The following is a 22,983-nucleotide window of genomic DNA, read 5'->3' on the forward strand; positions in this document are numbered from 1 at the left end:
CAATACAGGTCACCTTCAATTTGCAACAATTCATTTAATAACCGTTCAAAGTTAACAACCGCACTGAAAAATAGTGACTTATGACGGCTTACAACGGTTGCAACATCTTCATGGCCACGTGATTAAAAATTCAGACGCTTGGCAGCTGACTCATACTTATGACGGTTGCAGTGTCCTGGGGTCCTATGACCACCCCCTTTTTTTAATCTTCTGACAAGCACGTTCAATGGGGAAGCCAGATTCACGTAACAACTTTGATTGCTAATTTAACAACAACTGTAGTGATTCCCTTAAGGCCTTGGCCCAAAAAAAAAAAAAAAAGTCGTAAAATGGGGGGCAAGCTCACTTTAAAAAAGTCTTGCTTAAAAACGGAAATTTTGAGCTCCACTGAAGTCGTAAGTCAAGGACTATTTCTATGTAGAAAATCACGTTTGTCTTTTTCTATTCAATATTTTTTTTCCTTCTCCTCCTCCTCCTCCATCTCCTCTTCCTCTCCTCCTCCTCCTCTTTTTCTTCCTTCTTTTCTCTTCTATCAACATTTTGCAAAATCTGACTTGCCTTCATTTAGAGTGACCCATTTCCGAAACCATAAGAGTTGCCAGGTCTGAGGGTCCTGAGCTTGAGAAGGGGTGAAAGGGTTCTTTTTCCCAACTGCCACCCAGGGCACCACTTGACGTAGCAAAACCAAGCAGGAAGGAAATGCCTGGAGAAATTGGCGGAACAAGAGCATTTGCGCAAGGTAACCCCGCCGTCTCTGGAGAGAAGGGCTGCTAACAAGCAATGTGATAAATGCAGGTCTTGGAAAAACTACCTTTCTCTCTGCTGTAGACCCAGACAAGGCTCTCCCTTAGGGACCCATGTGTAATTTCTCCCCCTCTCCCCCCCTGAGGCTCTACTCACTCCACACCAAAGGCTAAAAGACAAATGGAAAGCAGCTGAAATCAGAAGAGAGATATTCCAGAAAGTTTAATGAATGTTCTAAATGCTTGGCAAACCATTCTTCTTCTTCCTTTTTTTTTCCTAATGGAAAAAATCCAAACGGATTTGGACTGCTCCGATTTTGTGGGTTTTCTGAGCAGCTTTTCACACACGCACACACACACACCGAAGGAAGCATCATGTAGAGATCCAGACATTCAGCAGAACAGAATTCACAAACCTGGTTCGGGTTTTGCAAGAGGCTTGGCTCAAATATTCCAGCCTTCCATTTCCATCCTTTGTATATTTTAATGATGTAATCCCTGGCGGGGGGGGCAGTGGTGAAATCCATTTTTTTTTTATTACCGGTTCTATGGGCATGTGGCTTGGTGGGCGTGGCTTGGTGGGCGTGGCAGGGGAAGGATACTGCAAAATCTCCATTCCCACCCCACTCCAGGGGAAGGATACTGCAAAATCTCCATTCCCACCCCACTCCAGGGGAAGGATTCTGCAAAATCCCCATTTCCTCCCCACCCCTGGGGGAAGAATATTGCAAAATCCCCATTCCCACCTCACTCTGGGGCCAGCCAGAGGTGGTTTTTGCCGGTTCTCCAAACTACTCAAAATTTCCGCTTCCTGTTCTCCAGAACCTGTCAGAACCTGCTGGATTTCACCCCTGGGAACGGGGTGTCATAAAAACAAGGGAGGGTCTGAGGCCCCACACAAGCTGCGTACCCCAATACAGGTCACCCTCAATTTACAACAGTTCATTTAATAACCGTTCAAAGTTAACAACCGCACTGAAAAATAGTGACTTATGACGGCTTACAACGGTTGCAGCATCTTCATGGCCACGTGATTAAAAATTCAGACGCTCGGCAGCTGACTCATACTTATGACGGTTGCAGTGTCCTGGGGTCCTATGACCACCCCCTTTTTTTAACCTTCTGACAAGCACGTTCAATGGGGAAGCCAGATTCACTTAACAGCTTTGATTGTTAATTTAACAACAACTGTAGTGATTCCCTTAAGGCCCTGGCCAAAAAAAAAAAAAAAGTCGTAAAATGGGGGGCTCACTTTAAAAACGTCTTGCTTAAAAACGGAAATTTTGAGCTCCACTGAAGTCGTAAGTCAAGGACTATTTCTATGTAGAAAATCACGTTTGTCTTTTTCTATTCAATATTTTTGTTTCCTCACGAACACTCTGATTTTCCTTCGAGAAGCTTCCAGTAAGCTATTGATTGGCGCAGGCAAACTCAAAACAGGTAGATCTTTTTAAAAAAAAAAAATCTGGGGAGGGGGTTGCATCTGATTTATTGAAATGAACTTTAAGAGACTTTGAACTCTTTTTTAGGGGAGGGGAATTAAAATCTCTCTTCAAGGTGACTGTTTTGCTACTGAATTTCTGCAGCACGACCTGAGGGAGCACCAGGGGAGGGGGGGAAAGGGGGGGGGCTTGAAAATAAGGATTGCACATGCCCTCACCCCCAAACTCCATGCTATTCCCTTCGGGGCTAAACAAAACCTCCTTTCTCACACAGGTGTGCACAGGCTCCACCAAGCACTTGCATATCAATCAGGACGCCCAGGTGAGCCAGCCCTGTTCCAGGTATTCTCACAGGACTCTGCATGCTGCAACTGTTTTTGGGTTGTTGTTTTTTTTAAAAAAAAATTACTGGCACGGAAAGATTCCTGGTTGGAACTCAAGCGTTGTTGTTTTGTATCGTACAATGCACAACCTTTTTGCTTGCTGGGCCTCTCACATAACGCAAGCCCGAAGGCATACAGGAAAGAGCCCTGGGCGCATTGCTCTAAATAACAACTTGAACATACAGCGGAGCGGCTGCCAAAAATCTCGTTGCATCTCAGGCGCTGGTGTCAATTCCAGAAAAGGGTGTGGAAAGCAGCAGCCGAAAGCAAGGCCGCTTCAATCCGTGGGTTTCATAAACAGTGGAACATTGGCTTTGAGAAACAGAGAGATGGATATATGATTTATGGACGGGGGTGGGTGAGGGTGGAATCCATTTTGGATTCCTCTGGAGCTACTTCCAGGGAGCTGTGAATATGGAGATCCCGTCTCCCCTTGGATGTGCCCTCCATGTTCTGTTAAACATGGAAAAAGACCAGGTGAAAATGGGGTTCGTTCGTGGCACCAATTATAGAGAAGATGAGAGAAGGCCGACTCCGCTGGTATGGACGTGTCCTGAGGGCGGCACTTTCCACCGTTGCCAAGACTACCTACCAACTGGAAGTCAATGGCTGGCGACCTGACGGACACCCCAAACAGAGATGGCAAGACACCATCAGCAAAGATATGCAGGCTGTGGGCCTGCACCCTGGAGACACAGCTGGCCATGCAAAGTGGCATTCAATGATCCAAAAAGTGAATCCTGCACTTGTGGAAATACACTAGGAAGAATAACGAGAAAATGAGGTTCGTTCGGCGGTAGAATCTGGCCAGATCTATCCGGATCACACGACCCGGTAGGGCCGGTGTGGGAGTCTCTACCCACCCACTGGGACGTCATTACGTCCTGTTTTTGACCCTCTATGCATGTGCTCACATTTATGATCCGTTAGCGAAGGTTCATCGCTGGGTTCGTTATTGATAAACCAGTATGTAGTTGGAACCCAGCCATTATGTGTAAATGGTGCCTGAAACCACTATATGAAAATAGGTATCTGTTTGAACCATGTGCAATATATAAAACCACTATTTGTTAACCCACATCTCATTATTATTATATGTGAATGCAGCAAGTGGGATATTTATAGTAGTTGAAATATTGCAAGATTCATCTGCTTAGCTGAAAGCAGTAAAGACCAAAGTTAATCTGGAAGCAGTAAGATAGGCTGTAGAGGAATAGTCACTTTCATACTCAACAGCTTTGCTAAGGTGGGACTAGAACTCACCATCTCCTGGTAATTTGCCCAAAGTCACCCAGTTGCCTTCCTATTTAAGTTAGACTAGAACTCACTGTCTCCTGGTGATTGGCCCAAAGTCATACAGTTGCCTTTCATAATTAAGTTAGACTAGAACTCACTGTCTCCTGGTGATTGGCCCATAGTCATACAGTTGGCTTTCATGCCTAAAGTGGGACTAGAACTCACCATGTCCTGGTGATTGGCCCAAAGTCACTCAGTTGCCTTTCATAATTAAGTTAGACTAGAACTCACCGTCTCCTGGTGATTGGCTCAAAGTCTTCCACTTGGTTTTCAGGGCTAAGGCAGGACTGGAACTCATGGTCCCTGGTTTTCTAGCTTGGTGCCTTAATCACCAGACCAAAGTGGCTCTCAGTTATCAGTTTGATATTCATGAGGAACCCAGAAGCAAGGCAAGAGTCTGACTATTCACTACTTCATATGTTAGATCATACTTTATAAAAAAAAAAGCCAACAATGTCTAAGCTCACGTAACAGTTTTGATGTATTATAATAGTCCATTATTTTTAAGTGCAACAGTCAGATGCACATAACATGACAGGAAAGCAGGAAAGCTAGATTATAGTCAAGGCCCATCACAAACATCTCCAGAAATGTTCCACATGAGAAACAGAGGACTTTCCAGGGCCACCATACGTGCCTGAAGCTTCCTTTTTCACGGTTTTGTTCAAGTCCATTTTAAAGCCAAGTTAACCATCTTGGTTTCATCTCGATGCAAAGAGGGGCTATTCTCCTTCATCGGCTGAGCCAACTCAATCCTCCAGCCTCTGAAAACATCCTTCACACAATGACTAACTTACTTGCTTGACTTCCAGAGCATGTGCCGTCTGGTTCCTGCATCAGCTTATTGTGGGGCATTTGCATCATTTATTAAACCACAAAGTTAAGTTGCCAATCCTTTTTTTTAAAAAAAGGTTAAAAAAACAAAAACAAAAAACCCTACACTTTGCACCTTCTTCAAATGCAACCATTAGGCTCTTTAATAGGATAATTAAGCCTTGGCCACAGAAGTTTTACAAAAGTTAACTGAGTTTTGTCTTCTAAATTGGTTCTCTGCTCCTAGCATCCCCACATTTAGCAGGGAGCACTTAGTCGCTCAGCCTCCCCTGTGGCTGATAAAGGCATCCATAATTATTAAAGCTTTCTGACAGAAAACTGTCCAATTTCTATTTGAAAACCTCCATTAAAAAGAGTCCCATGGCTCTCCCACTTCTGGAGTTATTCCCCCTCAATTAGGAAGTTTTTTTAAAAAATCTTCAGTTGGAATCGATCTCTCTGCAAATGAAATCCATTATTCCATGTCCTGCATTGTAGAATCAGAACTGATGGATCTTTAACTCTTAATGCTACCAGGAGGCAAGCTCCAAATTTTATTTTTCTGAGGCCTAAATACACCCAGTCCTTTCGATCTAACCCTGACAAACCGGGTTTAAAATTAAGACTTTTCCCTTGTCTTTCTCTGAATCCATTCCTATTGATCGGAATCGTTCTTCCAAGATCAAAGAAGCTACAAAGATCGTCCTTGACTTATGACCAGTCATTTAACCGTCATTTGAGGTTACAACGGCACTGAAAAAAATTGTCTTATGACTGGTCGTCACACTGACAACTACAATTCCTGGCAAACAGATGGAGAAGAAATGGAGGTAATGACAGATTTTATTTTCCTGGGCTCCAAGATCACCCCACATGGGGACTGCAGCCAAGAAATTAAAAGACGCTTGCTCCTGGGGAGGAAAACTATGGCAAATCTAGACAGCATATTAAAAAGCAGAGACAGCACCCTGCCAACAAAAGTGCGTATAGTCAAGGCTATGGTTTTCCCAGTTGCAATGAATAGCTGTGAAAGTTGGACCATAAGAAAGGCTGAGCGCCAAAGAATTGAGGCCTTTGAACTCTGGTGCTGTAGAAGACTCCTGCGAGTCCCTTGGACTGCAAGGGGAACAAACAAGTCAGTCCTAGAGGAGATCAACCCTGACTGCTCTTTAGAAGGCCAGATTCTGAAGAGGAAACTCAAATGCTTTGGCCACCTAATGAGAAGGAAGGTCTCACTGGAGAAGAGCCTAATGCTGGGAACGATGGAGGGGAATGGCTGGATGGAATTACTGAAGCAGTAGGCATGAGCTTAAATGGACTCCAGGGTAGAGGACAGGAAGGCCTGCAGGAATGTTGTCTATGAGGTTGCGATGGGTCGGACACAACTTCGCAACTAACAACAACAAAATGTTGTAGCATCGTGCAGTCAGGGCATTGACATTTGTTATTTTCCCAACCGGCTTCTGACAAGTAGAGTCAATGGGGGAAGCCAGATTCAATTATTGATGATGTGATTTGCTTAATTACAGTGATTCATTCACAGCGAAAAATATTGTAAAATTGGGCACGTCAGATAACAACTGACTTGCTTAGAAGTGGAAATTATGGACCCAAACATGGTCACGAGTCAAAGATGACTTTTATTTCTTTAGCAGGACTTCAGCCAAGCTAGACTCTAGATTTCTTGGACTACATTTCCCACCACCTGCAGTCATCAGAATAGAACAGAGTTGGAAGGGACCTTGGAGGTCTTCTAGTCCAACCCCCTGCTCAGGAAGGAAACCCTACACCACTTCAGACAAATGGCTATCCAGCATCTTCTTTAAAAACTTCCAGTGTTGGAGCATTCACAACTTCCAGAGGCAAGTTTTTTTTCACGAATTATTTTAAGTGTCAGGAAATTTTTTCTTAGTTCTAAGTTGCTTCTCTCCTTGATTAGTTTCCACCCATTGCTTCTTCCTTTTTTTTTTAATTTGAATTTATATCCCGCCCTTCTCCGAAGACTCAGGGCGGCTTACACTGTGTTAAGCAATAGTCTTCATCCATTTGTATATTATATACAAAGTCAACTTTTTATTGCCCCCAACAATCTGGGTCCTCATTTTACCTACCTTATAAAGGATGGAAGGCTGAGTCGACCTTGGGCCTGGTGGGGCTTGAACCTGCAGTAATTGCAAGCAGCTGCTGTTAATAACAGACTGTCTTAGTCTGCTGAGCCACCAGAGGCCCTTGTTCTACCCTCAGGTGCTTTGGAGAATAGCTTGACTCCTTCTTCTTTGGGGTAACCCCTGAGATATTGGAACCCTGCTATCATGTCACCCACCCCTAATCCTTTTCTCTAGACTAGATAGCTAAATTCATTGCCAGCCCAACAAACCTGGATCTCGTTCTGAATTTTCCAGCTCCTTAAAACTGGTTTGGAACCAACCTACTGCTGCTATAAAACACACACACACACACAAACAAACACACACACACACACACACACACCACCCTTGTAAGTACCCGGGATGATTACGGCAGGTGATTAAAACAGAAACAAAAGCAGAAGAGCTGTGTTGCGGGCTTGCCCTGGTAATTACAAAATTTGACAATTGCAGGTTGCAGAGCTCTCGGAAAAACGTTTTACAAGCAATTTCCAACCCTCCTAAAAAGAAAAGGGCCCCGCTGCATTTATTAGAGAGATGGGCACGATAAGTTCCCTTTGTAGGGCATCTAACTAACCCCAGTAGAGAGGTCAATTTCCCTTCCCAGCCTTAATTTTGCAACCCTTCCAATTACTCTGCTTTCTAAACGCTTTCCCCTCCCAAAAGCCTTCCCACGGCGCATCAGATCTGCTGGCTAGATTCTCTTCCAGGTGTCAAAAGCCACTTGGGTCTTTCTAGCCAGTAATTCCAGTCTGGATCGCTCCAGTCCGCCCAGCTACTCGCTTGCTTTCCTCAAACTTCCCAGCTGGACCATTCTGAATTGGCAGCTTTCCCAAAACCTTTGCTCTGCATGTCAGCTGTGGAAGACAGAGCAATCCTGATATTTATCTCAACTCCAAAGGGAATTCATGGTTTTGCTTTCTTCGGAGAAAAAGATCTCCGATAAACAACAACTGCTCTTCAAAAGCAGGATGGCAGAAGGTTAGGGGTGTTCGCAAATGTGCGCCCATCCCATGCGCGCCCCCAGCCTTCCGTGCATGTGCTTTGCTGGCGTGCGCACCTCTGCGCATGCGCCCAGCCTCAAAAACGTGCCTCTATAGGATGGCATAGAATGGGAGTGAGTGGGCAGGCCCACCCGTATTTTCTGCTACCGGTTTGGGCGAACCAGTCCGAACCGGCTGACCCATAGAGAAAAGGGGTGAGGCTCTGAGGATATACTCATGCTGCCATCTTGACTACAGGTAGCGCTTGACTTACGATCACAATTGGGACAGGAACATTGTCCATCGCTAAGCGAAGAAGAGGTCATTAACTGAATGATGGCCAATTTTACAATTTATTTATTTATTTATTTTTGCTGTGGTCATTCAAAGAATCCAGATTCTCCCACTTTGCTCGTCTGAATCCCCTTGAAAAGTCAGAGGCAAATCCTGTGATCTTGAGATGCTGCCATGATCATAAATACAGGTATTATGTGGCACGTGGAGCCATATCAGTGGGCACATGAGCTCAGCTCTGGTGCGCATGCATGCACCGGCCACCTAATTTTCGGGCCTTCTGGGCCCACCGGAAATCAGGAAAAAGGCTGCCAGGGAAGGCCCATTTTTTCGCTCTCTCCAAGCTCCAGAACCTTTCTAGGAGCCTAGGGAGGGCAAAAATGGCCTTCCCCAACCCCCCGGAGGCCCTAGGAGGCTGGAAACGGCCCATTTGCCGACTTCCGATGGCACTGGAAGGCCTGTTTTTCACTCTCCCCAGGCTCCAGAGCCTTTCTTTCTGGGACAGGCGGTTTTTGGCCTCCAGGTAGGTGGGGAAGGCTATTTTTGCCCTCCACAGCCTCCTAGAAAGGCTCTGGAGCCTGGAGAGCCTGGTCCCACCGGAAGTCAGCAAATGGGCTGTTTTCAGCCTCTGGAGGGCCTCCAAGGCCGTTTTTGCCGTTCCCCGGCTCCTAGAAAGGCTCTAGAGCCCGCGGAGAGTGAAAAAACGGGCCTACCAAGCCCACTGGTCATTCACATGCCAAAAGCGGGGGGAGTGTAGAGGGGTCACAGGCGCATGCACAGGGGGGAGGACCATATAGAATTATGAGTGTGAGCACATGCGCGACCCCCCCCCACACTCCCTCCCGCTTTTGGCACGCAATGGCAGAAAGGTTAGCCATTACTGCACTAGAACAATCAATAAAGCATGGTAAAATTAAAAGCATGGAGAAGAATCTGTATAGATAGAAAGATTATTTAATTCAGACCAGTTATTTCGTTTTTGCATACTGCCTACTGTTTTGGAGGGAGGCCTTTCATACATCTTATAAATAGATAAAATTCAGTAACAAGATTAAGCTATACTTAATTCAAGTATGCGATCTACTCAATTGTATTTTTCTATGGTTCTGCATTTAAAAAAATGGCCTTTCTGCCTTCTCACAACACACTGGGCATAAATCGCCCTGCCTCTTTTCAGTTTACCGTGTGCCTAAATTCTCTTTCGCATGGTTATTTTACGGCTCAGTGTGTTGCGTGAACACAATAATCTAAATTGCTTAAACCTGCCTACCTATGTTGAAGAGGGAGATTCAGAGAAGGAACAGCTACTTGTTCTTGCAGGAGCCAAGATGCCGTTATGAATAACAGCCAATCCTCCATGAGTCCCTCCATCCTCTTTTGAAACCAGGCAGGTTGCCCAGCAGTGCGACAGTATACAGATAGTCCCCAACTTATGATGACAACGAAGTCCCAAAATTTCCATTACTAATCAAGATAGTGCAGTGATGACGAACCTTTTCGGCAGCGAGTGCCCAAACCGGAATGCGCGTGCATGAGTGTGCATGTGTGCACGCCAGAGAGCCGGAAATGCAAAGACCAGCTGGCCGGCACGCACATGCCGGGTTTTGGCTGTTTTGGGCCCAAAAAAACCAGCCTGAAAATGGCCCAAAAACAGACCGTTTTTCGGGCCAAAAATGGCCTGGAAAAGACCCAAAAATGGAAACAGAAGAGCAGCTGGCGATGGCGCATGTGCTCACAGAGGGGACTCTTCTTGCCACCTTGCAACCACGCAATTGTGGTTAAGTATCTTCCAACAGTTCCCCTCTTTTTTGATCATGTGACCCTCATTTTGGGTGCTGCGCAGATTAGCTAGGTTTGTTGAACAACCGTGTTACCAACTTAACAATTGCGGTGATTCGGGGTGGGTTCTAACTTACCTTTACTACCGGTTCGCAATGGGGCCGTGCGCATATGCAGAAGCTTCCTGAAGATGTCCGGGTCATGGGCGGAGCCTCCCGCCGGTTTTACTACCGGTTCGTCCGAACCGGTCCGAACCAGGGGCAACCCACCACTGCAGTGATTCACTTAATAACTGTGGCAAGCAGGGTTGTAACATGGAGCAAAATTCATTTAACCACTGCCTTGCTTAGACAGTGGGCTTAATAGTGGTTGTACGTTGAGGGCTACCTGCTTTTCGAACTTCTTCCTCACGGTTTCTTTTAATTTTCTAGAGAGTAACATTTTTGAAACTTCCCCCTTAATGCAGCACTCATTCCGCCCTGTTCCGGAGGCTGGGACTACCGTTTTTTCACAGCATGAGACTAGGAAAGGCTTAAGTTTAACACTTCTATGCTACCAGCTGTTGACATCCACAGCATTTACTTAGAAGATAACTGGAGTTAAAACAGCTCCTCCATCCTTAATCTGCAAAGTCATTGGTACAGGACTTAAAGCCACTTTAGAAAGGGTCCTGCTAAAAGGCTCTTATCTCCCTCGCCTTTTCTTCAGCGATGGTTTAATTCTTAAAGCTGTCTCAAAGGGGCTTTTTCGAAAGGCAATTAGACTGGTTTTTTTTTTCCCTTGAGGAAGAAGAAGAAGAAGTCCTCAACTTACAACAGTTTGTTCAGTGGCCGTTCAAAGTTACAAAGGCATTGAAAAAAGGGACTTACGACCGTTTTTCACACTTACGGCTGTTGCAGAATGCCCATGGTCCCGTGATTTACATTCGGATGCTCGACCACTGACTCACATTTATGATGGTTGCAGCGTCCCGGGGGGTCACGTGACCCCCTTCTGCGACCTTCTGACAAGTCAAGTCAATGGGCAAGTCAGATTCACTTAAGAGCCACATTCCTAATTTAACAACTGCAGTGATTCTCTTAACAAACACGGCAAGAGTAAAATGGAACTCTTAACAGATGTCACACTTAGCAATGTCAATTTTGAGCTCCCTTGTGGCCTTAAGCCAAGGACTAGCTGTAGTCTCTCTTCTCATTCAAGAAGCTTCATCGGTTGTGGTAGGATGGTGGTGAGGACAATGTTATGCTAGAAATGATGAAGCTTCATGGATGAGAAGCAAAACAACTTCGACTTCTTCTTTCTTCTCCTTCTCCTCCTTCTCCCCCCGCTCAGGAATAAAAACAATCCAGTTGCCTTTTGAAAAAGCATCTTTCAGACAACTCAGATGACTGAGAATCTCCACAGATTCGTAAAGCCGTATCTTTTGCTGAGGCCGATCAGATACAAAACTGTTATCAATGTATTCGATAATCTCCTTCATTGCCCTCCAGCAGACTGGGATTAAGTTCACATCTTGGACCTATTAGTACCTTATTCCTCAATTAGCTCACCATCAGATACGTTGGATAGTGATTCCGAGATATCAGAAAATCCTCCTGCCTCTACATTTAGAGGGTCTCCAAATACAGATGGCCGACTTGAGAGTTGCGGGCCAAAAATCGCCAAGTAACTTTCTGATAAATTATTCTTTTTTTCTTTTTTTTTGCAGAATTTACTGGAGAACAACCCGTGGAAAAACCTGACAGACAAGCAAGAAAGCTTTGAACGTCCCTGATATGAAAATTCAGACCATATTTCGAGAGGCCATGTTTGGTAGTTTCTCCTCAGCACCTTCATGGTGACCCCACCTTGTAGATCTCCTTACCTCAGAACAAGCAATCCTCACCCTCCTAAGCCCAAAATTTCCCTTGCTAAGTGAGACAGTTGTTAAGTAAGCTTTGCTCCATTTTACCACGGTTGTTAAGTGAATCACCACAGTTGTTAATTTAGTATCACGGTTATTAAAAGGGATCACGTAACCTCGGGACACTGCAACTGTCAAAAATACAATGCCAGTTGCCAAGCATCCAAATGTAGATCACATGGCCACGGAGCTACTGTATGGCAGTGGTGGGTTGCTATCGGTTCGCCCCGGTTTGGACGAACCGGTAGCAGCAGTGGTGGGAAGCTCCACCCACCCGCCCAAACGTCATCAAATATGCTCTGCGCGTGCAAACCGGTAGCAAAGGTAAGTGAAACCCACCCCTGCCGTATGGGTTGTAAATGTGAAAAATAACCATAAGTCCCTTTTTCCACTGCTCTTATAACTTTGAACAGTTACTAAACAAATGGTTGTAAGTCAAGAACTACCTGAATAGAAGCAGAGAGTTCCAACCATTGGTGAATGCTGGCTGATATGATTGAAAACATGCTTGGAAACGTGCTTGGAAACAAGGCCAAGGGAGAGCAACATTTGCTTCTTTCTATCATTAAGGACTTACAGATTAACAGAGTAGGAAGGGACCTTGTAGATCATCTAGTCTAACCCCCCCCGCCCAAGCAAGAGACCCTACACTATTTCTGACAGATGGAAATCCAGTCTCTTCTTGAAAGCTTCCAGTGATGAAGCTCCCACAACTTCCGAAGACACCTTCTGTTCCATGGGTTGATTATTCTTACTGTCAGAAAATTTCTCCTTATTGAATCTCTCTCCTTGATCTGTTTTCATCCATTATTCCTTGTCTGGTCTTCAGCTGCCTTGAAAAATAGTTTGACACCCCCCCTCCTCTCTGTGGCAGCCCCTCAAATATTGGAAGACTGCTATCATGTCTGCCCTGGTCCTTCTCTTCACTAGACTAGCTATGCCCAGTTCCTGCAACTGTTCATTGTATGTTTTAGCCTCCAGTCCCCTAATCATTTTGGTTGCTCTCCTTTGCACTTTTTCTAGAGTCTCAACATCTTTTTTATTGTGTGGGGACCAAAAATGGATTCCACGCCCTGAACTTGATGCAGCTTATCTCCAACAACAAAAATCAAGACAGAAGACCTACGGAATTAGCCTTTCTCAATGTTCAACATTTGAACCCAGCAAGTGACTCTGGCTAAGCCGGTTAGCTCTGCCACCTAGTCCTTACAATCAAGCTTTTTCCATCACACCCCGGAGACCCAAATCCAGGCAAAATGGGGCCTTTGGGGTGCCAGATCCACCACAAGCAACAAACCCCCCAGATGCAGCTTCATATTGAAAGTGGGTTTCTGTAACCTTTCCAAAAACAGCTCTGGAAAGAAATAAGGAGTTTTGCTCCATTGCAACCCATCGATATTTTTCTTTTCAGTCAAGCAAAATTTAAAAGAAGGAAAGCAGAGCGAAGGAAATAAATACAAGAATATACTAATGTCGTAACAAAATTAGGCAATGAATTTGCTTGCAGACAAGTTTGTAGACATGAAAGGGAGAAGAGAAAGCATTTTGAAAAGGATGGTCCCTGATAAATAAGCTCAATCGGGCTTTTGAGTGCATGTGCTAAAATAAGGCCCCTCCAAATATTTAAATGTATGCCCAGCTGGTCCCCACCATTTTCTCTGGTTAAGGTTAAGGAGACAGAGCTGGAAATAGAATAGAATAGAATAGAATAGAATAGAATAGAATAGAATAGAATAGAATAGAATAGAATAGAATAGAATTCTTTATTGGCCAAGTGTGATTGGACACACAAGGAATTTGTCTTGGTGCATATGCTCTCAGTGTACATAAAAGAAAAGATACCTTCATCAAGGTACAACACTTACAACACAAATGATGGTCATAGGGTACAATTCAAATCAGGTAAGATGGCAAGAGGAGCCCTGTCTTGCTCCACGCGCCCCAAAATAATAAGACCTCCCTAAAAATAAGGCCAAGTGCTTATTTTGGGGTTAAAAAAATATATAAGACAGGGTCTTATTTTTGGGAAAACACGGTAGCAGGAGTAGTCATAGATTATTGATTGATTGACTAATCAATAAAATAAAATAATAAAATAAAAATAATAATAAAATAATAAAACAATAATATAAAATATAAAATAAAGTATAATATAATAGTAAATATAATATTATATATATATATAATATTATATTATTGATTGATTGACTAATCAATAAAATAAAATAATAAAATAAAATAATAAAGTAAAGTAACAAAATAAAAAATAATAATAAAATAATAAAACAAAATAATATAAAATAAAGTATATAATAATAAATATATAATAATAGATATATAGTAATATATAATAAGAGCATAGAATAAAATAGAATGGAATGGAATAAAATTCAGTGAACAGTCTAATTTTGGAATAAGGAAGAAATAAAGTGATAAAAATACAAATAGATGCAAATGGATCCCTCTTACAGAGTCCCCCAATTTGTACCATATGTCATCGGATTCATGGCCTTAGTAATTCTACACACAATATGTACATCTGAAACCTGGGAGGAAAGGTGACAATAGGATCCTGGTGGGCTGTTCTTTCCAAAAGAAACGATAATGATTTAAGCCTAATTGTGTGTGTGGGGGGCATATAATTGAAAGTCAAACAAAATAGGAGAAATATTTTCAATGTGCAGGTTCTCTAAATATGGCAAATGGTGGAAGCACCCATATTTGACCAGGGAATCCAATAATGCAAACCATTCCTGAAAACATGAAAAAGAAGACTGCTAAGCCCATCAAAAGCAGCATTCTGCTCCTGGCTCCCAGATTTTTTTTGGAGGGGGAGGGGCATATTTCCTGTGGCCTCTGTAGGCTAGAACTGCATAACCTGAACACCCCCTCAGTTACTCAAAAGTTTGAGAGCTGTCTTTCCAAAGTCTCCATCCCCCCAAGACCGCCCCCCCCCGGTTCCTACCCAATGTGATTGAAGGGGGAGCCATGATTAAAATACATGGGAAATAATTCACATAATTACAAATATTCACATAATTACAGCAGCACGAATAGTTTTACGCACAGAACTGGAAAAATAACAATATACCATCCCAAGACAATGTAATTAGAAAAATCATGGAACGTGCGGAAATGGATTAGCTTACCAAGAAAAAGAGGAAACAGAATTATCACTAGTCTGGGAGAGATGGTACAAATGATTAGAGGAAAAGAGGGTGGGGGGGAAGACAAGGGAAGATTAAATAACAGTTAAATTAGGAGTAGAAATATAAGAACAAATAGGAAGAAAGAAAAATTGTGGAAAGGAAATTGGGTACACGTTTATGTCTAAATATATACGTAAATAAAATAATCAGAATAATATATTATAGTGATATATATATGATATATTAGACATATATGTATAAAAGATACACTAGGATAAGAGAGAGAAAATGTATTGATTACCGACGCGAAACTGTTGAAAAGAAGAAACTGTTAATATTTCTTTTTGTTGTTGTTGTTTTTTAAAAAAACTGTTTAATAAAAATTATTTTTTTAAAAAATACATGGGAAATAACTGCATTTACAGGATGTCTATGGAGATTCTCAATTATCCAGGTCATGGTTGTCCCGAAGGTGTTTTTCCAAAAGGCAGCTGGGCTTTCTTGTTTTGTTTTGTTTTGTTTTGTTCTTTCGCTTCTCATCCAAGAAGCTTCTTCAGTTTTGCGTTTCCAGGAATTATTTTCAACTGACTGTCAACTCGAAGTCATGCCTTGACTTTTTAAGTTTTTCTCTCCTGGTCCAAACCCCTCTTGACCCCTTGTAGATCACTCAAAGAAAAGTTTGGAAAGAAAATATATATATATATCTATATATCTATAGATATATATCTTGGGATCCGAGAATCAAGAATTTGCAATTTGCAAAATCAAGGAACAATGAGGCAATATGCAATCGAAGAGCCTGTTCATTGGTAAATCGCTACCATGATATTCCTACAAAGGAAACTTGAAAGTGGTGTCTTTAAAAAAAAAAGAAAAGGAAAAAAAACAATGCTTATAGCAGTGTTGCTAAGAGATAAGGGGGGGTGTCATTTAATACAGGGTGACTTCAGCCCTGCAGCACCTTAGAGACCCACTAATTTATCAGAACATCAGCCTTTGCAAATTCCCATCGCTTTCCTCCCCTCCCCAAAACAAGAGAAAGCTGCCACAAGATGTGTTGAAGGCTGCAGACTTCCTAGACTTTAAAAAGAGATTAAATAACTTTATAAAAGTAATGAAGAAGTCTAGGATAGACCTTGAAAAAAAATCTTTAGGGGTCTCAGCGACTGAAGAGAGCTATTAACCCAGGGGTGAAATCCAGCAGGTTCTGGAGAACCGGTAGCGAAAATTTTGAGCAGTTCAGAGAACCGGTAATGGAAATTTTGAAGAATTCGGAGAACCAGCAAATACCACCTCTGGCTGGCCCCAGAGTGGGATGGGAATGGGGATTTTGCAATATCCTCCCCCTGCCATGCCCACCAAGCCACACCACACCCACCATGCCACACTCTCAGAACCGGTAGTAAAAAAAATTGGATTTCACCACTCCATTAACCCCAGGGAAAAGGGTAGTTTGGTCCTAGGAGGAGAAACAAAAGGCGCAAATGTATCCATTGTGAGAAAGACCCCTTTAGTTAACTGCTCTCCAAAAGAGATTACAGTAGTGGCCAAAATTGGGGAAACCTTTTGGGGAAAGTATGTTTCTGAGGTTTGATAGCTAATAACACCACTTTTTTTCTTTTTTTTTTTGGCGTTTCAAGATAATCCTTTTCCATTGCTGGAACGGCTTGGGAATCGCCCAGACCTTCTTAACCCAACTGAAAATCTATGGAACCTGACTAAAGAAACTTGTTAATCAGAAGTGACCCAGCAATAAAATCCAGTTAATAGGAGCAGTCGTTCAATCTTGGTTTCACATGATCACAGCTGCAGAACTCAAAGACTTGGTTCACTCCATGGGAAAATGTTGTAAGGCCGTAATTCATGCTATAGGTTACCCAACTAAGTATTAACTGAGGTGATGATCATTTTTGTATATCTTGTTTTTTTCTACGTGTTTCACTTTTCTGCTTTATACTGTAACTGCTATTCTAATAGCAAATCCTTCCTAAAAGTTATTGCATTGCATTCTTGATTAAATTATCTTTCCATTGATATATAATTTTAGGGTACTACTCCAAAAAAAAAAAAAGGGGGGTGTTATTAGCTAGTTTTAGAAAATTACACTTTTCCCAAAAGGTTTCCACAATTTTGGCCATTACTGTACAACCAAGATGAATTGGGGAGAATTTGAATCCAACCAATCAAGGTCTAGAAAAGTAGACCTAAGATTTCTCCATTGATCCTTTTCCTTCCTCCCCCATAAAAAAAACCCAACAACAACCACCTTGTCAAGTCAAAAGAATACTTTGTAAGTTCCCCACCTCCACCCTAACCTCTTTTATTATTCATTCCTGTTTGGGCTGCCGAGGCTGAGAAGAAGGAAATGGATGCACAAACACACCCCAAATCGAAAAATCAAGTTCCTTCTTGCAGGGCGATTCGGAACATGACATGTGTTTTCACCAGAAAAGAATTTTGTGCCAATAAAGGAGAGTATCTGTGGCTGAGGGTGGGAATGAAAGGATCCTTGCTGTTCTCCAGAGCTTGGTTGGGTTTCTTGCAGATGTTTCATCACCCAAACTAGGTAACCTCATCACTTATCATCACTAGCATTGATGATGTTACTAGTTTGGGTAATGAAACATCTTCAAAACAACAACAGCAACCACCACTACCAAACTCCGAGAGCACCAAGGACCTCTCAAAGAATTTTGGATTTGCTTGGACTCCATAGCATCTTCCCATTGATGGAGATGGGCAGTTTAAGGTAGGGGTCTCCAACCTTGGCAACTTTAAGACTTGTGGACTTCAACTCCCAGAATACTTTCTGGGAGTTGAAGTCCACAAGTCTTAAAGTTGCCAAGGTTGGAGACCCTGGTTTAAGGGACCCAAGACTATGGCTATTTCCTAAAGGGTGATCAGTTCTGTTACCCATTTCTTGAGAATTATAGCAAAGTGTGAAAGTTAAGTGGTGGGGAGGGGAGCGATTATCATTCATGGCACAGTCAGCCAGACTTTCAACCAGGAGTTTTTATCCACCTAGCGAGTCCTTCCCAAAGACTCAAGATAAGCCAGGAAGTTGTTGTTGTTGTTGTTGTTGTTGTTGTTGTTGTTGTTGTTCTTCTTCTTCTTCTTCTTCTTCTTCTTCTTCTTCTTCTTCTTCTTCTTCTTCTTCTTCTTCTTCTTCTTCTTCTTCTTCTCCTTCTCCTTCTCCTTCTCCTTCTCCTTCTCCTTCTCCTTCTCCTTCTTCTTCTTTTATTTATTTCTTTATTTCTTTATTTCTTTTATTCTTTAAACATGAAACTCAACTGAATATTCAAAAATGCATCACAAATAACAATTGACTCGTGCTACTGTTTGATACGGGTTGCTGCCAGCATCCTAGGTATCAGCCAATTACCTTCTTAAGATATACGATGTTCCAAGCAGCACAGTTTTTTGCAGTTCTGCTGGTGTTATTACAGGAAGCTGCAATTTGTTGATGTATAATAATTATAATAATTATTATAATAATAATCTTATACTCCTACCCTCAAAATGACGCTATAGAGCACTGCACACCAGAACAACTAGACACAAGAGCAGTTTCCCCCCCCCCGAACGCCATCACTCTGCTAAACAAATAATTCCCTCAACACTGTCAAACTATTCACTAAATCTGCACTACTATTAATCTTCTCATCGTTCCCATCACCCATCTCCTTCCACTTATGACTGTATGACTGTAACTTTGTTGCTTGTATCCTCACGATTAATATTGATATTGTTTCCTAGTGTGATCTGATTGCTTATTTGTTCCCTATGACTATCATTAAGTGTCGTACTGTATGATTCTTGATGAACGCATCTTTTCTTTTATGTACACTGAGAGCATATGCACCAAGACAAATTCCTTGTGTGTCCAATCACACTTGGGCAATAAAAATTCTCTTCTCTTCTCTTCTATATTTACTCTTCAATTCGATTCATAGTCTGGGACTGGTAAAAACTTAACAGTTCAGGTCCTAACCAAGGGCCTAAGAGCTGTTAAAGTAGCATCTGAATATACAAGCCATTCCAAGTAAGATGGGTTTGTGTTGTTGTTTTTTGCAAAGTCAGAATATTCAGGTCTAATAAGTTCAAAATGTCCATGTATCTAGGCAGCCCTTTGGGTATTGCTCCAAGGGCTCCTATTACTACTGGTACAACCATTGCCTTCACAATCGCTCAACTTCAGTTGGCAAATCACAGATATTTCATTATTTTTTCTAGCTGTTTCTCTTCAATTTCGTGCATCCCCTGGGTGTTATTGCAATATCAATGGACCAGACTATTTTTCCCTTTTCTTTCCCACCGTAGTGATGCCAGGCATGTTGCGGGCCAGTTGTCTGTCTGTTTGGATCTGAAAGTCCCACTGGATGTTGACGTGTTCATTTGCAAGAACTTTTGTCAACTCGGAGTTCCCAGCGAGGATTATTATTATTTTGTCTGCACACTCAAGCAAAGACATACACACAGGTGCCCATAAACTGGATGGTCTTTGTTTCTAATAAAAAAAATGCTCCCCTGGCAGTCATCATTTCTCACCTCCGCAAAGGGGAGGTTTTGCAAAAAAAAAAAAAAATCACTCGGCAGCCTGTATCAGCAGACAAATTACCCCTTGCGCATTATACCCCTTTCTCCTGTTGGTCCCCCTCCCCTCCATCGCCTGGAGTAAACGGTGGGGAGGGGGAGGGAAGCAAGCCCAGCGGCCACGAAATTGGAGTGTTTTGGAAGGGAACAACTCCGCCAGTGTGAAGTTACGCTCCCCTCCCCCAACGAAAACAAGCATGCAGGAATTTGCAAAGCAGGATCTGCCAGAAACGCTGTGAAAAAGCAGTGGGGGAATTCATTGGAAACAGATGGCGTTTTTCAGCTGCGATGCTGAAAATTCACTCCTTTCCCGAACTTCGTAAAAACAAACTGAGGGCGAGGGCGGGTGGGGGGGTGGCGAAGAAGAAGAAGAAGAAGAAGAAGAAGAAGTGGGGTAAGGAGAAAGAAAAGGAGAAGGAGAAGAAGGAAGAGAAGAGAAGAAGAAAGAGGAAGAGCAGAAGAAGAAAGAAGAAGAAAGAAGAAGAAAGTGAAGAAAAAAGAAGGAGAAGGACCAGGACGAGGAGGAGAAGGAGAAGAAAGAAGAGCAGAAGAAGAAAGTGAAGGAAGAGGAGGAGGAGGAGGAGGAGGAGAGAGAGAAAGCAGGAGTTCTGGAAATCAAACATCCGTCTGCAACTAAGCGAAGGAAAGCTCGCAAATAAACAAGAACAAGGCAACGTGGGGGAGGGATGCGAGGAAGGGGGGGATCAAAAAAAGAGATCAAAACATTCCCAGCGCCTGTATTATTTTTTCCCCCCAACAGCTGTCCTCCTCCTTCGGGCTTTGAAATATTATTACACATAGATCAACATCTGGCAACGTAGCTTAAAGCACAGAAAGAAGCGCTTCGCAGCACAAGAGCAGGTTCCAGCCGGCATAAATCTTCTACACGTTTCCTTCCACCCTCTCCCTCCTCCACCAAAAAAAAGCGGGTGTCCAAATATCCATTCCTTTCTGTTTCAATTCCCGTCTTCTCCCAGCCGCCCACACCCCCCCCCAAAAAAACTTGCGAAGAACAATTAAAATAGCATCCAACGGAGCAAGTGAATTCTGCTGTCAGGTCCACGGCGCCATCTTCCTCCTCCACGCCCCCCCCCAAAATAAAATAAAATAAAATAAAATCGTAACTTCTTTCCGAGGTGTACGAAGCCTGAATGAAATGCAAAACAAAAGCGACGGGCGCGTGCAGTGATTTCTAAAGCCGCCTTCTTCCTTTGCAAAACTCTTATAAACAACCTCGGAGAAGGCTAACCGGGGATCTCTACGTAAACGATGAGCAGGGAAGCGCATTCTCTGGAAAGAAATCGGGGGTGGGGGCGTCCGGTTTAAACGGCGAGGGTGCGTGTGTCCGATGGGGCCTTTTTCGGGGCCGGGGGACAATCAAGGGACCCTGAAGCAGGAGATCTGAAAAGAGCAGCAGATTCTCCGAGAAAGAACGGATCTTTCGGATAGGTCATCGATTCCCGCCCCCCCCCGTAAGGTCCAGAGCTCCTGTTAAGGCTTCGGAGGTCCCAAAACGAGCCCTCCGAATTACCCACCGGGAAGAGAAAAGCCCAAACTCCGCATTAAATGCTCAAACGGCAGCGGGAACCCTGGAAAGCGATTTGAGGAAGCTCCATCTCTGGAATTAAAAGTTTCCCCGCAAGCGAAGGAGAGAAATTTTACCTGCCTACAAAATCAGGCCGTTGCTTTGTTTCCCACCCCCCCACCCCCAAAAATTTTTTTTGTAAAGGCAGGACGTGGAGGGCTGGAAGGAGACCTCCACACACACACACACACACACCACGCCACCCACGCCAATTCGCTTCCCAGCCTAGATAGACTTCAACCCACCATCCAGAAGGCTTCTCTGCTTTCCAACTCTTCCAAATCGACTTTTTTTTTGGGGGGGGGGAGGGGGGGGCTTGTGTCTCTCTGTGCCTTGCAAGGGAGCCTTGAAGGAGCGGAGGGGGGCTGCGTCTTAGGCGAGAGACAAAGGAACAGTATACGGGAGGCATTTTTCAAATGTTTATTATTATTTTAAAGAAAGCAATTGGCCCAGGGATGGGATGGGGTGGGGTGGGGGAATCCGGGCTGGGTTTAAAAAGCCACCCGGCTCAACCCGATGCTTTCTAGGAGGGAGCCAAGGATCGAAGGACGAGGCCTTGGGCGGGGGGCAGCATCGGAAAAAGGAGGCAGGCTTTTGCAAAGACCCCCCTTTTTTTCCCCCAAGGAAAGTTTCCAAGATTTAAAAAAAACACACACACACAAACACGCAGAAAAGCAGATGAACAAAAGGGGAACGGGGAGATGGGAAGGGACCCGGCGCTCCTTACCTGCGGGGAAGATGGAGAGCCACAAGAGGAAGAAGTGGATCAGTCCGAGGGCTTTCGCGCTTGCCCCTTTCCCCATAACCATCCATCCAGCTGCAGATCTAACCACTAGGCTCTCCCTATTAAGAAGAGTGGTTTCCAAGGGAAAGGAGAAGACGGGACGGAGAGGAGAGGGAGAAGGAGGAGAAGGAGAAGGAGAAGGGAGCAGAGGAGGAGGAAGAGGAGGCAAGGAAGGAGAGAAGAAAACGGGATCAGCAGAAGAGCACACAGAGAAAAACGGAGCAGCAGTCAAATATATATATATATATATATATATAGCTAGATAGATAGATATCTATGTAAAAGGAAAAGGGAAACTCGAGCGCCCGGTGGCGCAGCCAACTTCGGCAGCCGCAGCAACTAAGCCTTGTAGGAATGCCTGCCGCCTCCTCCTCCCCCCTCCAACACACACACACACACACCCCGCCTCCGTTGACCCAGCCGTCAATCAATCCTCCAGCCTTCCAATGAGCTTCCGTGCTCGGCTCGGCGTGTCTAACCCACAAGGCGAGGGTCCCGCCTGCCCCGGCAAAGGCGGAGAATGGGGTGCCAGCCAATCGCGCCCAAGGCAGGAAGCGAGGCTGGGCAAGCTGGATGCCAGGCGCGCCAGCTTTGGAAGGCGAGCGAAGGCTGCCTGCAAATCTGCCGAGCCGGAACCTGGCGGGGTCCCTCTCGGGCCTCTTAAAGCGGCCCTTTCCATGCAAACGGAATGCGAAAGAAAGAAAAAGAAGGAAGGAAGGAAGGAAGGAAGGAAGGAAGGAAGGAAGGAAGGAAGGAGGGAGGGAGGGAAGGAGGGAGGGAGGGAGGGAGGGAGGGAGGGAGAGAGAGAGAGAGAGAGAGAGAGAAAGAAAGAAAGAAAGGAAGGAAGGAAGGAAAGAAGAATAAAGAAAAAGAAGGAAGGAAGGAAAGAGAGAGAGAAAGAAAGAAAGAAAGAAAGAAAGAAAGAAAGAAAGAAAGAAAAAGAAAGAAAGAAAAAGAGGGGAATGGGAGAAGGACCTGGTGGCTTGGGTCCTGACCCCTTTGGAAGGGGGTCTCCGGAGTGGTTTCTGTAACCAATCAGAACAGAATAATAAGAATAGGAAGGGATCTTGCAGGTCATCTAGTCCAACC

At 43.9% G+C, this 22,983-nt stretch overlaps 1 protein-coding gene across 1 annotated transcript in view; it reads right to left on the minus strand.

Moving 5' to 3' along the window:
* RGMA (repulsive guidance molecule BMP co-receptor a) overlaps positions 1 to 22,280 on the minus strand; it is a 44,200-nt gene extending 21,920 nt beyond the window's left edge. The window contains exon 1 of the mRNA XM_058155805.1: positions 21,838 to 22,280. Coding sequence (XP_058011788.1) covers positions 21,838 to 21,919 — 82 coding nt within the window. The 5' untranslated portion in view covers positions 21,920 to 22,280. The remainder of the gene's footprint in view (positions 1 to 21,837) is intronic.
* Between the last annotated feature and the right edge of the window lie 703 nt (positions 22,281 to 22,983).

Source organism: Ahaetulla prasina, chromosome 13 (genome assembly GCF_028640845.1).
Source record: "Ahaetulla prasina isolate Xishuangbanna chromosome 13, ASM2864084v1, whole genome shotgun sequence".
Lineage (NCBI taxonomy): Eukaryota > Metazoa > Chordata > Lepidosauria > Squamata > Colubridae > Ahaetulla > Ahaetulla prasina.